Source organism: Mya arenaria, chromosome 16 (genome assembly GCF_026914265.1).
Source record: "Mya arenaria isolate MELC-2E11 chromosome 16, ASM2691426v1".
Classification (NCBI taxonomy): domain Eukaryota; kingdom Metazoa; phylum Mollusca; class Bivalvia; order Myida; family Myidae; genus Mya; species Mya arenaria.
In genome coordinates, this window is record NC_069137.1 from 5057154 (window position 1) to 5074681 (window position 17528).

A 17528-nucleotide genomic window follows, 5' to 3' on the forward strand; every position below is an offset into this window, starting at 1 on the left:
ATCAATCCACCAAAAAATGTGATTCGAAAACATGTAATTTATCATCATACAACAACATAACATAACTATGGCTACAGCTTACATATCATACATGTAGCTTGTAGATCATCATTGATACAATCTTATTTAGGAATTGGTTTAACTTAACATGACCATGGTTTAGTGTAGTTTACCATTTCCATGACTTTCCATTGGTACAACATAGCATTACAATGGCTACAATTTGGTATAAAACATGGCAAATGGCAAGCTAGCATCTGAAGTTGTTTCAGCATATTGCTAAACCTTTTTTTTGCTATTGGTCCAATGTAATCATTACCATAGCTACATACTTAATGAATTACGAGAAATTGAAAGCTACAAGCTAACATCTTGAAACAAGCTTGTTTATATGCAGTTGTTCAGGGACTTCTATGGTTTCTAGGATGATTTTGGAAGGGGTGAACGGGAATGTAACAGAATACGAGAACTTCAGGTCCATGAGAAGGGAATTGTCAGTGTTTACACGTTCTTTCAACTTCTGCTGAATTTTGCGTATGAACGATATTGGAACCCGTTCCTCAAACTCGTTTACCGGCGTGTAGAGGTTCAGGATTTTGACAATCTGTAAGTTGAATAAAATAAATATTATATTACTAAAGATATAGATCACAGGCAGACACTATCTGGACAGTGGACCGGTGATATGTCTTGTTTCATGTTAAAAAGTTGTCTAACTGCTGGAATAATACGATAACAACTTATACAATATAGCAATATAACTTATGTCAATATAGCACAACTACGGCAAATATAATAATACTCGAGTCCATACAACTCAGGTCCATAATACTGAGTTTCATACAAGGGGTTTCATACACTTGAAGGTGACTGGGCAATTACTGGTTGGTGGGGATAATAAGGGCAACTGCAACCACAGGTTTTCAAAGGCAGACTAAAAAAGGCCGCTTGGGTTGTCACTTATTGCTCTTTCATAATCCAATTACTTGGTAATTTTGAAACCCTTGCAATAACTGCAGCACTACTCCGGTATATACAGTAAAAACCAGCCCTTTACCTGGGGAACAGTGAGTTTGGAGCACATGTCACACACATGGTCCACGTCAGCGTCGGTCTTTCGTGCCTGAAGAAGCTGGGAGGCTTGGACGATGGGTTCTAGGCTGGATCCCGCACCTGATTCCTGGAGTTTGTTATCACGTAACCATTGTTCCATGTGGGATAGGTTGTACCTGGAAGATAGCAAGGTAATTTGATAGTTTTAAATAAAGCAATGCATGGAAGAATGAGTAAAGGTTTTAAGTATATGACATGAAGAAAATTCTTTATGAATAAGAATGGGCTGAGTGACTGTAGGGAACAATTCCTCCTTAATTATTAAGAAATTACTGAATGACTAAGTCTAGTACTTAATGACTGCCTATCTCCTATTTCATTGGAATTAAATGTAGGTTGTATTCTTAATGACATTATCACACCTATCTCAATACTGTCATTAGTAAAAATTGAGATTACAGCCACGGTAGAGCTAATGAAAACTAAGCAAAAACTTACAAATTTGAATAACCGTGAAAACATCATATAAAAGTTAAACAAATACTAGTGGTATGGAACCGCTAACTCACCGTATCTGCATGCCTTTGGACCAGTTACACATCTCCTTCCTGATTAGGAGATTGTTGAGTGCACTCGCACCGAGGAAGTAGTACACTTGACGGAATGTCTGCTTAACCAGCTCCGGGTCAACTGCATGTTGTTTAAGAACTCGTACAAATCGGTTCATCTGTAATTCAGATTAAAGGCGTATGAATATTTTTATGTTAATGGGATTTCTCATTCAGAAATGTGCAATTTGACAAACTAAAGAGTTATAAAACTACTCACACATGCCACACAAAAATTATACTGAAGAATCCATTGCGTAAACAGATTCTTTGTTATGCAGATGTTTGTCAAATACAATACCACTTGAGGGCTGCTAAGTAAGAGTTGTATAAAGGTGTTTTAAGAACAAATCATGTTTGGCAGATTATTACAATAGATGATTGTCAAATATTACTCAACTTGAGTGCTGCTTGGTCAGAAATGAATAAAGTTGTTTTATGAATAAAAACATGTTTGGCAGATTATAACAATAGAATGATGTTTGTCAAATTTTACTCAACTTGAGTGCTGCTTGGTCAGAAATGAATAAAGTTGGTTTATGAATAAAAACATGTTTGGCAGATTATTACAATAGATGTTTGCCAAATATTACTCAACTTGAAGGCTGCTTGGTCAGAACTGAATACAGTTGTTTTATGAATAAAAACATGTCATACAGATTATAACAATAATTTTTTGTCAAATATCAAACAACTTGAGGGCTGCTTGGTCAAAACTTAATAAAGGTGTTTGAAGAATAAAACATTTATTGTTAATGCTTGTCTAAATGTAAGGAAAGTGAAGGCAAACATTTTAACATTTGAACTGTAAACTCAGTTTTCATACAAATATTGACCTTGACCTTTGACCATCCATCTGATATCCAAAAGGTCTTATATATGTATTTTAAATTAAAACACAAAATATAAATGTAGTTTTAACATGGATGCATTTATTTATTTTATATTTTATCATGTATTTAAATGCCATGTTATGTACATTTTATTTCTAAAATAAATCTATCTATCTATCTATAAAGCATATAAAATAAAAATTCTTTTACATACAGCCTTCATGAGACTATCGAGGGAATGTTCGGGCGTGTCATCTGCACGACTGGAACTGTTACCTCGGAGCCCGCTTGGTTTTCTACCCGTCAGACCCGCAATAGCTACATGGTCTAATACTTCTGCCACTGTAAAGGGAAGAAAATCCTGACCATTTTGTTCTCAGCTACTCATATACATGAACATGTACCTATACAACATGATTATAAAGGAGCGAGCATCAGCATTGGTATGTTGTGTAGCAGCTGATGATTGGGAGTAATTCAATAATTATCTAAGCATAAGTTATTGGCCATGCTCTACATATGTGTACCATAACAAGTTTGTAATCAGTTTCATGTGAATATCTCCAGACTGCGTTGTGGGATTCAGTTTCAACTGTATTTTTTTTTCAATTTTAAGTAACAGTGACCTTGACATTGACCCTATTGGCTCCAAATGCAATCCCATGGAAGTCCTGTATCAGGTCTTCCTACATACCAAGTTTGATCACAATATGTCTACCCTAACAAAAGGTATTCAGTACAATACAGTTTAAAGCCATGGCTTAAATTACAGTCTTTCTACATTGCCCACAACAACATCCAAACTATCATACCTCAACAAAAATAGATAGGCTAAAAATAATCTTTCAATTGAATAGCAAAACAATTATTATGTAAAAGATCCTAAAATATTAATAGTGAAGATGTGTTCAACTTCTAGCTTCACTTTTTACAGAAACAAACCATTCCATGGCTACTATTAAAACGAAGATTTTTTTTTTAAAACCAAAACTTACCAATCGATGGCTGTATTGTGGCTTCCATCAGCTTAATTAACGTCTGGTAAATCCACACGGCAAGGTCACTGAAGACTTGCCGATATGCGGCAAGATCAAAGTTTCGTAAACATTGTTCATTTTGCCGTGGAGTGTTTTCTTGCTGGAATTGTTTTTCTCCGCTGTATTGTTTTAATGTGTGCAGGAAGTGACAGGTATTGGCTAACCACAAAGTGACACGGTCAAGGTCGTCATGATGTTTCTAAAATTAGATATAACATAATTATTCTAAAAATAGATCTGGATTCACAAGATTTGTATAATTTCAATGAGCAAAACATTTGGCAAGAATTGGCAACCTATAAGACTTAATGTTACACTATGAAGGTCATCATGCTGTTTCTAAATATAGATATAACAGTTCTAAAGTTTAATTTCATTGGCACAGTACTCACAGAGTGTGCTGTTTTTCTGTGTGATAAAATGATGAACAACATTTCTACAAAGTTTTTCCAGACTAGGTCAAGGAAGAGAAGCACTTGTTATAAGAATCTCGAACAATACTAATCAATAAATCAACATTAATTGTTTGTATGTAACTTACATTTAGCCCATGTTAGGATGAAGAGACAAATTTGTGTATGTACTTTCTAACCAAAATTATCATTAAATTTGCAAAAAATCGAATAAATAGAACATTACCTTGACAACTTTCTTGATTCCAATTATGGTGCTGGTCAGGAATGATCTAACTTTCTCATCATCGTTGACATAGTCAGTGTGACGAACGCACATGAACAGGACGTAGGCTGGAAGCCCAGGTAACAGGCCAGAAGCCACCTTTGGTTTTAGCTCTGAAAAACAACATTGTATTCTTATATATCTTGAGTTAGTTAACATCATCATCATCATCTTCATCATCGTCATCATCATCGTCATCGTCATCATCAACATCATCACAATACCAATCATTAGCATCATCATCATCATCATTATCATCATGGTTAAAGCTCCAAATTTAATCATCATTTTATTTCATAAAATTTGAAACTAGTTTATAAAATGTCTATGTGAAGAAATCTCTAAAGCAGTTTAACTGTGAAAGACAAAATGGTCAGAAAGAGACTAAACATGCCAAGACAAACATACAGTACCTAGTATTAGAGCTTTTAACAGCGCAGTTTCATCATCTTTCTTAAATTCCAACATGCCCATGTAGTTCCTTTCTCGATGTTTCACCTGGGCCACATTTTCCACGCTCTTCGTCTCTTCTCTCTCTAACTCTGCTTGAATTTCAGCAGCTGAAAAGGGGAGATAATCAATTCAAAGGCAAGAAATGTCTGTTCAAACAGAATAACAACTCCCAAAGCATCTTTTGTTAGCCAGATGCTTCTATTGTGTTACATGTCCGGTTTTTTTTAATTTATTCTCTATAATTCTGCTCGAACTTGTGTCATTGAAACGGTGGAAACAATTCAATCCAAGGGAGGTTATGACTAAGGGGAGTAACTGTTGCTGTTCCTCATAACTGTCCCTATGTTTTAAATATACATTTGTATTTTCATTTCTTTTTTCTAGTTCTGCTTGAACTGTCACTGATAGAAGGGACTGATCATAATCAAAGGGAAATAACTTTGTCTCCTATAACAACGTTTTCTTAGCTCCTTCTTTTTCTAAATCTGCTGGAGGCTCAACAATTAAAAACAGTGAAGAGATATAATGATGACCCAAGGGAAGTAACTCAGGGTTTTAGTCTCCTTATACTCTGCCTGATTTTCTGCCAAACAAAAGGGAGATTATACACTTTCTCTATGATTGTCCTAAGCATTATTTTCAAAGCTTTCTGTATTATTTTGTTCACAAATTGAAAAAATACACGTCCAAAACGACAAAAAAGAACAAAATATTTAAATTAAGAAAAATCACAATTACAGGTAAACATGAAACAAAAATCAACGAAGCTCAACAAGAGCTGAGCAATATTCACTTCCTACTTTAATTTGGTCAATCACAAGTATGATTGGACATTAACAACGTGCTATCATTAAATACTGATAACAAACACTTTCCAAACTTCCTATTTAAATGATGCAGTTTTTTCCACACAAAAACAGGTTGTTACTACCATTTGACATGCAGCCCTCTAGGCTAACCATTGTTATTTATAATCCTATTGGAAAGTATGAGTATTTAGTACAAAACGACAATAACTAATAATCTTCCATTTATTTAAATTGTCTTAAATGACATTGCAACAATCACCATGAAAATAAACATACATGTATGTTTACAATGTTTTCTCTTTCTAGTTGGATACTTCTGTTCTTTGCCTTCCCAATAAGGCATTTTCTGTTCAGCTCAGAAAGGTATTGAATGTACAAAAAAGTGAAATGTCTTTTAGCTAATTTGTACATCAAATCAATGTTTTTTGGTCAACAGTTATTACTGGATAAATATGGACCAATCAATAAACATTTAACTCTGCAAAACATAAATATAACCATTTTTACACAAATGACTGCTGGAAATAAAAAAAATACATGTGAAGCCCTAGGAGCAGTTTAAAACTTGTTGTGTACAATTTGTAAGATGTACTAATGAATCAATCGTTTGTATTGAAAACAAGTTTATTAAAGAATACATTTCATTGGGACACAATGAAAACACCTCCTATTTTCTCTTGAATTGTTTTACAAATTATCAAAAAAAATAAACATTTTTGAAGCCATGCAAAGTGAACCAAATTAATAAATAAGTGAAAATAAAGCATTTAGTATCTTCAACACTATGACCCAATGAACATAACTTTTTTAAGTTAACTTTGTTAGCGGTATCGTTGTTAACTTTTAAAGGTGGACTATTTGACCATGAACTTAAAAGTAACAAGCACCATACATGCCATATTTCTAAGGTGCTTCCCATGGGATTGGGGTCTGAATTCCAGGGGATTTTGATATTACACCAGGATATTTTTACGCGACGAAAATTTGCGCAATATCTGCATTTATATTATAAGAAGAAATACACTCAAACTACAATAATTTTGTCTTGTTGACTTTATCGTCATGGTCCTTAGTGGTATTTCACACTCATAATATCATTGATGCTTTCCACTGTCAACTTTAAGTAAGTTTTGAAAAAAACAGGGGATGGTTAAATATTCCGTGGGATTTTTCCCCCCGCCGGGGGATATGGCATGTATGAAGCACATCAGAAAAAGTTGTCTATACTCTTATCAGAAATACTGCAGATTACAGGTTCATGGAGCTTCCAGTGCAGTAAAGCTTTAAAAGTTAACAACAATGACGTTCACTACGATATCAACTTTCACGAATTTCTGAACCATCAGGCCACTCGTTTACAAAAAAACATTGACATGTTTCTTCTTACCAGTTGTTGGGCTAAGGGACATTGAGGATGTAAATAGGGGGCGGTAGGGTCTTCCTGGGGCTCCTTTAGTATGCATTGTTCAAGAAAAAGAGTTATAATAACACAGTATAAGCTACAGGGCACGCCCACCTGACAATCATTTAACTATGTTTAATGTTCGAGTTACATAGCTGATGGACAATGACAGGGATAATTCTGATAAGCAATTTCGCAATTTCTCGCATAAAAATTGTCTAAATCGCATTGAAAATACATAATTCATAGATATTCTTGCACTTCCGCTCAGTTTGGTTTTTCGTGTTTTGTTGTTTATTGCATAACAGCATCATGGTATTTTAGATTACGCCTATGGATTTCAGTGTGGTTGTCGACTATGGTCTACCTGTACCATATAGAATTATTGATATTATCACGAAATACATTACTGTTCAGCATTGTTTGATCTCTGCATAATCCACTTCTAATTAAAAATATCACTGAAATTAAAATTCCCTCACCAATTTTGAACACATAGGTGCAATTTTCTCATAGAAAATCTGGCATAAAGTTTACCCTGCATTGAGGATGCAAATAGAGAACCACATGGCTTCCTTGGGGATCGGTTGAACTTGAACTACTTTCCCTCTGCAAGGTTAGCTTATAGTAATAAGAATAGAACCTACATTTTCAGCCAATGAGATTGCAGATAGGCAATCAATAAGTAGTAGACTTAATCATTAAGAATTTTAACTTCTGTGTGTGTTTAAAAGTTCCGCCTACTGCCATTCATCCGATACACACTCCCTGCATCAGAGTTGCGTTGACAATGTATCAGCCAGGTTGTATTATAAGTATGTTAGATGACCTGAAGTAATATCTTAATGATTAAGATGGATGCTCACTCCACCCATTCTTAATCATTAAGAATTAAATTCAAGTCATCTAACTATTACAGAGATTCATCTGAAGTTGCTTTATCAGGACATTTGTAGATGCTATAAATGCCTTTGGTCATTATCTCAATTAAAGACAATAACTGAATCTAAAACAAGCCCTACCTTCTCCCTCTTTCAACCTCTTGGCGTAGACCTTCAGCATTTTCTTCAGCTTTCTGATCTGCTCAGCTTGCTGGTCCACCAGCTCGCTCAGGTCCTGAAATGAATGCAGACACTTCTATAAAGATCAAACTAAGACTAAAATTCCGCAAAGCTGTTGGAAGCACCCATATATAACTCTAGTAAACGTCACCATGACCTTGACCTGATGACCTAAAAATCAAAAAAAATTAATCCACTGACCGCACTTTATACATTGACACATACCGAGTTTAAAGACTCTATAACAAGTAATTCAATAGTTATTGACCGCACTTGAAAGTGTGAGGCTGACGTAAACGGTAATTTCAAACAAATTTATCTACACGTGTCTGCCATGCTTTGCCAGGGTCTTCGCAGTAATTTTTGGGTTTTATGTATATTTTAGCAGTCCAATTTAGACATTAACAAGCATTTTCAGTGAAAAGATATCCCCCGCCAACGATGGCTTGTTTGTGCTTGATTGCTTGTTTGTGCTTGAAGGTTAAAAAAAATCTCAGAAAGAATAAGATAAGCACATTGGTTTTACTGAGAAACGGCTGCAAACAATGATTTTTTTTAATAAATCAAGGGCAATTACTCTAAGGAAAATTGACCAATCCAAAAGAAAAATAGACAGGCATCATCACAGTATGTTGGTTCTTATTTATTCCAAGTGTTTTGAAATTCTACCAGCTAGTTGCATAGAAAAGGCTGCAAACATGGATCTTTTAATAAATCAAGGGCAAATAACTCATATAGAAATTACACAATCCAAAATATAAATAAACAGGCATCATCGCAGTATGTTGGTTCATATTTATTTCAAGTTTCACGAATTTCTACCAACTAGTTACTGAGAAATGGCTGTAAATGAGAGTTTTTCAAAAAATCAAGGGCAATAACTCCAAGTACAATTGACCAAGCCAAAAAAAATGAACAGGCATCATCCCACTATAGTAATTCATATTTATTTTAAGTTTCATGAAATTCTGCCAGCTAGTGACTGGGAAATGGCTGTGAATGTGCATTTTTCAAAAAATCAAGGGCAATAACTCCAAGGACCATTGACCAATCGATTTTTTTTTGGACGGGCATCATTCCAGTATAGTGGTTCATATTGATTTTAAGTTTCATGAAATTATACCGGCTAGTTACTGAGAAAACGCAAGTGACGGACGGACGGACGGACGGACGGACGGACGGACGGAAGGACGGACGGAAGGAAAGACGGACGGAAGGACGGACGGACAACGCCATTTCCATATCCCCCTCCCTATTTCATAGGCGGGGGATAAAAAGTTACATATGAAATATGAGCTTTCAGACCTTGTGACAGCTAATTTGTTAATTTTTTTTAAAGCTAGAGTATGTGTATAATGCTGTAATAGTGGCAATAGTTGCTTATACAAGTGTACCAAGTTTCTTTTGAATAACCTAAAAGTTTATTTTACTTATGGCAAAGGTCAAGGTGTTTGCACATACAACTCTTTATCTTCAAACAAAAACAGACGAGATAATTAAGACAAAGTTTACCAGATTTTCTGAGGTGAGTCTGGTGATTTCATGTTGCATAGTAGCTTCGATCTTGGCTTCACTGGTAAGGGACAGCGACTGAAATGTAGAAGATGGGGTGTTAGTTGACCTTTATACCCAACAACAAAAAATCGATATGGAACATCTACAAAACTTGCCCCATGTGCAAACAGATAATGGCGACGCTGCCAGACAAAATATTCCCCAGTCGTTTGTTAAACAAAGATTGAATTAGGAACTTGAATAAGAGAGCTTAAAATGATTTGAATAACAAATATTTCAGGGCGTTTCCAGTAAAACATATAACCAACGGGGGGAAGGCAATTATTTAAAAAAAATATATAGGTGGGTGTCTTTCTTGCTAAGTTGGACACCACAAGAGTAATTTTACTTCTGTAGAGGGGTGGCATAATTTAAAAGTGCCTTCCCCCTTGGGGATATATGTATAAATGGAATAGCCCTCAGTTTAGTTCTTACTTTAAATAGAGTAATTTACTTCAATACTAATTGTTGTACAGTAAAACGTATTGAATCAACATTTGTACACAAGCGAAATAGATGCATAAAACTTCATAACTTACAAATAATGCAACATAAAGGGTAACACTCCATACAAAGCAGAATTGTTTATGACTTCAAAAAACGTTGGATATTTTTTTCATAAAATTAAAAAAAATAAAATTCTTTTTTAAAATCTATTCCAACTTTGTTGCTGGTGTAAGATGCATTTCAATAAAGCTATTCTAAGGACATTTATTAAATAGATTCTACCCGTTATTTTAAAGTTAAATCGGAGCACTCTTTAAAGCAGCGTAAGGTTTTATGACCAAGATATGTTATTGAAACAGGTCCTAGACATTTAAATACAAAACTTTTCTCATGCATGCCATACCAAAGCATTCTTGAGCACACATCGTTACTCATGTTTTGTGGGTGTTTTAAGCCGAACAAGGGACGCAACTCAATTTCTAATTGAGCCAGAGTAATTGGCCTTGCTGAACATGTTCATAATATCTCTCAAAACAGGTGTACTATATTCCATTTGGATATCATGAACATTTTATTATGGCCAAGTTTTTACCACATTACGACGACGACAATGATGCCAACGACACTGAGGCAACAATACTTAGACAAACTTAAATGTAACCCACTCAACTACTCAAAAACTGAACCATGCCTTAAAACACAAACATGTTAAATTTCATGACATTCAACTTATTTTTTTCATATATTAATTCATGGTAATACTAATTTATTCAAGACTCATTGTGAAAGCAGTTGTTAGCTAATATAGATCACATTTAAGTTCCCTCACGGGTATAAATCATGAAACTTTTGCCATTTTGGAGAGGCTATAAGAAATTTTCCAAAGAGGGGATCAGACGCAGAACCTTTTGGGTAAGAGGCGGACACAGTTACCACTAATGTTACTTTTTCTAATTTTGGACCTACTGTCACAAATTGCATTCTGTTAATTGATGAGGAAATTTACTGACATTCCAGGTTGATTCAATGCAATCAATTTGCATTCCAGGCTGATGGTTCATGATGCTTTTGAACTTACCCGTTCTTGCCTTCGTTTTTTGGCATTCTAAGGACAGTTAAGCAGTATTGAAATGCAACAAACCCTGAAACTTTGTATTCTTGCTTTTTTAATGTTGCTATGCCAGACTTTTTTGTGTTTCCTACATTTACATGAAAATCCTAGAATGAATTATAAAGTTTTGACTGCTGGGCATATCTATGAGGACAAATATGGTAATCATGGTTTAACCAAATTATTTCAAATATGCAGTAAGGAAAATTGGTCTTAAACCTAGATATCGTCAAACTTACATAACAACACAAAACAATGTTTTCTTTCATTCAAGCATTTTTTTCTTTCTCGTGATGGGCACATCCATGATGACAAATACGGTAATCATGGTTTTACCAAAGTTATTCAGTTATGCGGTATATTATTTTTGTCTTAAGTATTGTGATCATCTTACATACATAACAACAAAAAAACATTTGTTTTTGTTAGTTTCAGTACTGGTTCTTTTTTTGTGGTGGGCACATCCATGACAACAAAAACGGTAATCGTGGTTTTACCAAAGTGATTCAAGTATGTGGTATAATTATATTTATCTTAAGCCTAGTCATTATCTTATATACATAACATCTCATTCAAAAACAATGTTTCAGTTTTGTTATACAAACACATGAAAGTTTGTATTTTATTTATTGTAATGGGCACCCATATGAGGATAAATACTTTAATCATGATTTTACCCTGTTAATACAACTATTCAGTAAGGAAAACGAATATAACCTTTAGCCTAATAGCTATCTTACATACATAAACAGCACAAAACAAAATTGATAACAATTTGACATAAAATAATTATACAATGTCACAATATTTTTTTACAGTAATATATTACATTATACTAAATCATGCCACAATCAATGCAAATTTAAACATAAACTTATAATACAATACTGTGGTATACATACTGCTCTGATACCACTCAGCTTTGAGGTAATGCGGAGAAATGACTATTCAATTTCTAAAATATACCCCTGTGGTAAATGTTCCACAGTTACCTATTTCCATACTATCATTCTTAATGATATTGTATAAATGGTTATATTTTTATACGAAATATAGTTCATATTAGATTGTGTAAATCTGTTTTAAAAAATTAAACCAAAGGAATGTTTTTATTTTTATCACTAAAACACTAAGCCATTAATTTTATTAACAGGAGCATACATTTATCTAAAATATTCATAATTATACTTTAAGACTTCAACAAATTTTCCAATTGTGTAGTATTTCGACCAGATAAAGTATTGGTTTTGAACATACAATGAAGGCCAAAGGAGTATTTCTAACTTTTTAAAGGTTGACTGTCCATATAACTAATGGGCCAAATGTGTATTTTCTAATTTTCCAAAGGTGGTTTGTCTATACGAATTTGGTGAAAGGTGTATTTCTAACTTTAAAAAGGTGTGCTTTTAAAGTTTTAGCAGGCCTTTTGTCTTAATTATTTTGGCCACAGGTGTATTTTTTTTTACTTTTCAAAGGTGATTTGCCTTCACTTTTTTGGCCAAATGTGTATCGGTATTGTTTTTCCTTTCCAGATATCATACCTTTTGTATGAGTTGGTTTTGTTTCTCATTTTCCCTCTTCAGGTCGGTAATCTCCTTCTGGTTTTCGCTTATCTTAGCATTCAGTTCCTTCTCCGTATTTTGTAGCTGTTGTTCCAACAATCTAGAAATAGAACAATTTGAAAGTATTAAATCATTTATAAGAAATGTATATATATATTTATATGTATAGTCATGCTTTCCAATGGGTTATGAATTAAAATGGTTGATTATGTCTCGATTGCCCCTGGTTTGAAAAATTGCTCACTCAAGAACTATATTACATATATCCAATGGAAACAAACAAGGCTCTTCTAATTAGAATCAATTATTTCAACAGATGATTCTGACTTCTTTAATTTTAAGTCATTAAAGACACACAAGACAATTAACAAGATTTAAAAAAGGGAGGCAATCAACTTATAATACTCAAAAGGTAAAAAACAGCATCAACCCTACTTTAAGTTTGGGTTAAAAAAACATTAACTTACCTCAGGTTGGGTTAAAAAACAAACAACTTACCTCAGGTTGGGTTAAAAAACAATCAACTTACCTCATGTTGGGTTAAAAAAACAATCAACTTACCTCAGGTTGGGTTAAAAAACAATCAACTTACCTCAGGTTGGGTTAAAAAACAATCAACTTACCTTTAGTTTGAATGAAAAAACACCTCGAGCTTTGTTAAAAAACCCATCAACTTACCGTAAGTTTCAATTTGGAGTACATTAGACTGATCATTCACAACACAATTATTTGATTTGATTTGCTTTCTTTAAATTGGTGTATCCAGATGTTTTACTAAATTCAAAATATCCAACAAAATTTATTATAATGATGATAGTTATTACCTGATTCATAACATTATCAATATAGTCTATGACTTACCCCGTGATATATGCGTGATATGACTGACTGTTTAACTTATGAGAAGAGGGGACCGAGCTGGTACAATCGTCACACAAACGTGCCCTATCTTCCTCCACCAGGCTGTCCTCACGGGAGTGTACACTTTCCCCTCCGTGTGAATTGGCCCCTTCTTCATAAGCCTCATTCACATTTTCTCTCATATGCAGTAAGTTTGCATAGTTGTCTTTTACTGACATTTCAAAAGCATTTTTGTTCGAACTATTGTGATCAACACTATGGTCAAACACTTTGTGTGCAACATGCTTGCTTTTTTCACTGTTGTCACTCTTGTTTTTAATACCAACTGAATTACCGTCACTATTCTTTTTTCCCACTTGGGAACCAATTTGAACACCATTAGGCACAACTTTGTCTAAATTTTGATAAGTTTCATCAGAACCCATTTTCATTTGACCGATATCCAGACTGTCAATGTATTCATGAACATGATCACCATTAAATAGTTCATTTTTATGCAACTGAATATCAGCCTGCCTATTCGGTTGAACGCCACTATTTCTACTACTTCCGCTTCTTATTGATATTGGATAATTACTTCCCTTTGAATCAAAGCTCTTTTCAAAAGAGGAATTTCTTCAAGTTATAAATTTAATAGATCGATCACTTTGACGCAGTCCTTTAACAGAATTTCCAGGTTTCTCAAAATCATGAATATCTGACAAGTCATGTGATAATCTATTTTTAGAACGTTTAGACTGGTTACATCTTTCACAATCACATGCACCATTCTCAGTATGAATAACAGCTAAATCCTTAACACAGTCTGGACAATGCCATGGCATCTCTAATTGACTAGAATGTTTAAACAAACATTGCCTATCAAACAGACAATGTTCACATTTACAAACATAATCCACCTCTTCCCAATGGTTCAAGCATTCTTCACAATAACAAGTTATCTTCATTTGATCCTCGGAATATTCAGGATTGATAATTACATCCCTTGAATGTGAGCAATGTTCACACTGACATTCCGCAACATCTCTGATTTATACAATCTTCACAATATCAGACAATTTTCGCTGACCCTGCATCGCTACTTTGACGAATTACCTCCCTTGGTGAGAACTTCACTTCTTTTCCTAAGTTTGGTTTTACATGCTCATCATGAATTACCTCCCTTGAAGGAAATTTGAGGTCACTTTCAGTATTATGCCTAGCGGTTTCTTCCGAGCCCGCTTGTTTCTTTAATGTTTTCTTTTTTTTAACTTCACCAACAGTAAAGTACACTTTGTTAGTGAAAGTGTTTTCAACATATTCCTCATTATCGTCAATAGTATCATTAATGTAATCATAATCATCATCATAATCATTACCAGCAGGTCTATCTTTTTGCTGATAGTTGATTTCTCCTTTTTCACCTTTTGAAGACAAAGCCATATTTTCAATACATTCTTTGTCTTTATTACCAAGTCTTATACTTCCATCAGGTTGAAGGTTCTCCTTTTCCATATCATTATCTTGACCTATTTCAGTTATTGTGTTCTTTGTGCTGAATGGTTGAAACTGTTTGACATCGACATCATTCTGGGACAAACTGAATTCCCTTGTAACAGTGCCACCATCCTTTATCATATCAAATTTGCCAACATTTTCAACAGCCCCCTCATCTTCAAATGGATTGTCATAAAATCATCCTCACTACCAATCACCTCATCCGTTTCAAAAGGATTCAAACTAGACTGACCAATCAGATCATTTGTCTCAAAACCATAATCTGAGGGTTGTTCAATAAATTCAAATGTAGAGTTCTCAGCCTTTTCTTCTTCGGGATTTGGTACATAATTATCTTCAAAGATAATTTCACAGGATAAGTTGCTTGGAAACCTTCTGACAGTCCTTGGGTTGGTTGCTTCCAGTTTTTTCCAAAGTTCTTCAATATCTCCCCTGATCGCAGTTGTTTCAAATATCCTTAACTATCAATTTCAACGCACTGAACACGATTATGTCCAGTAATTTTATCTTAGAGTTTCATATATTTTTAATGACTTAACGGCTCCTGAAATCAGAAACAAAACAGTAGTGCTGTACATAAGTAAGCTAAATGCTGAGCCTTAACTTTTCCAACAATATCTCTATAGAGCTTAACTGGGTATTTTATATGTTTATAATATGGATGCAAACGAATATTCGAATATTCGATCAAACGTTTGGTATTCGAATGTCAAAATCGGTAATCGAATATTCGATGTTTTGTTGTTGAATAAATATAACAATAAACCCTTTGCCGGCAGCCCGATTGTTGTGTTTAAAGTTCGTTTGTCTTGTTTTTACAACGATTTGCCCATTGTGCCTGGGGTGTGAATGTGATGACAATACATAGCTTGCTATAAGACAAGTGACACAAACAATTAATTATTTTCGGGAAATGCCTTTGCCAACTAAGGAATATACTAGTTCCCGAGTTGTTGTTTTTTCTATTGTTTTATTTAGTAGAGGTCAATCCCAGAACGAGGCTGCTCTTTCTACGGAAAGACCCTAACGCCATTTGAACAGAATTCTATCTAAGTTCACGTTGTTTACAAATATGAAGGGGCATGAATATAATTGAATTTTTTTTTTTGTTTTACTTTGTTTAGAATTTATTACTTTTTGTCTGTCTGAAATGAGGAATTTCAGAGGCTCATTTGGTGAAATTCAGGGTTCGCCGCGCGTAGCAGTTGCGACAAGGTAGGACTAAAATGCCCCGGTTATTACTCTACCGAATACTATAACAGTTTATTTAAAATATGTTTTTTGGTAATCGAATATTCGAATATTCGTTCGAAAGAATTACCGAATATTCGGATATCTATTTTGCCATTCGTTTGCATCACTAGTTTATAATACCACTTATACTGTCTCACTTTAGAGGTCATGGGTGTGAACTCCAACATATCCACATAGCAATTTCATTATTCTTTTAAAAGCAAGAGTTACGTAGGGGTCTTGCTACACATTTAACAAAGCCACATCATTTTTTTAGCAGAAGATTACATGCAAAAACACAAAATATGTGTATAAATTAAAGTTTAAAGCTGAAATTAGTTATCAATCGAAAAATTGGTTTTATCCGTGAATTATTATGGATCCTAGGAAATATAGTCAATGTCAACCCCAGTACTTTGGCAGAACATTAGATAGAAACACAAGATGTTTTCAAGCTGAAATAAGGTATGAATCCCATAAAAAGTTTTATCTGCAAATTATTTGGAATCCCTGGGAATAAAGTTAAAAGTCGTCCCCAGACTAGAGGGACATATGAAACTCCGAATCAGAGACATCATAAATTGTTGACAGTACATAATATAGAAAACACAAATATGTTTTTTCAGAATCAAGCAGAAATTAGGCAACGATATATATATTTTTTTATTTATCTGAAGATAATTTGGGATTCCTAGTTAGTGGCGACCCCTGTCAACTATTCTAATGATTGCATAAAAAGCCAAGCTGTAAGGTGAAAATAACAAATAGTTCTCTTTTTAATTTAAATTGGAGTACAGGTATAGGATCGTGTTACACTTTGAGACAGTGTAATAAATACAATTGTTTTAAATTACCAAAAAGGATGAATAAATATCGAAAACAATGGTTCTTATGAAGGATACCAAGTTTAATTTGAAAGATGGTGCCAACAATACGCTATTTCTACCGTATGAGACCATGGTAGATAGCAATAAAACTTTTTGCACTCACCACTCATTTAATTTTTGTGCGTTTTCAGCTATTAAATACAAGTTACATTCTTGTTATCAGTAATTAATATTTTCCCTAAATGCATTATTTAGTAAGTTATTAAAGGTTTATCACTCAAAAGTTTTATTTGTTTATACATGTGTATGCATTGATTTTTAATCGAGTGTCCTTTAAAAATGCATTACTTTGTTAAGAAATGTAAGTTGCATTTATGCACTGTGACAGATGTTGTTTTTTTTCTTTATTATTTCGTTTTCTTCTCACAATCTGTCTACACAATCATGTTTTCAATAAATGCTATGTTTAGCGTATTAATGATTATAATAAAAGTTATAGTAA

General features: G+C 34.0%; 1 protein-coding gene across 1 annotated transcript in view; it reads right to left on the minus strand.

The window, feature by feature from the left end:
* Positions 1-364: 364 nt before the first annotated feature.
* The window catches only part of LOC128222380 (unconventional myosin-Va-like), a 77969-nt gene continuing 60805 nt past the window's right edge, over positions 365-17528 (minus strand). The window contains exons 16-25 of the mRNA XM_052931354.1: positions 12588-12708; positions 9447-9524; positions 7896-7989; positions 4623-4769; positions 4171-4322; positions 3490-3730; positions 2709-2836; positions 1623-1780; positions 1058-1229; positions 365-604 (exon numbers count right to left, since the gene is read on the minus strand). Of these exons, the coding sequence (XP_052787314.1) occupies positions 365-604; positions 1058-1229; positions 1623-1780; positions 2709-2836; positions 3490-3730; positions 4171-4322; positions 4623-4769; positions 7896-7989; positions 9447-9524; positions 12588-12708 (1531 nt within the window). The remainder of the gene's footprint in view (positions 605-1057; positions 1230-1622; positions 1781-2708; positions 2837-3489; positions 3731-4170; positions 4323-4622; positions 4770-7895; positions 7990-9446; positions 9525-12587; positions 12709-17528) is intronic.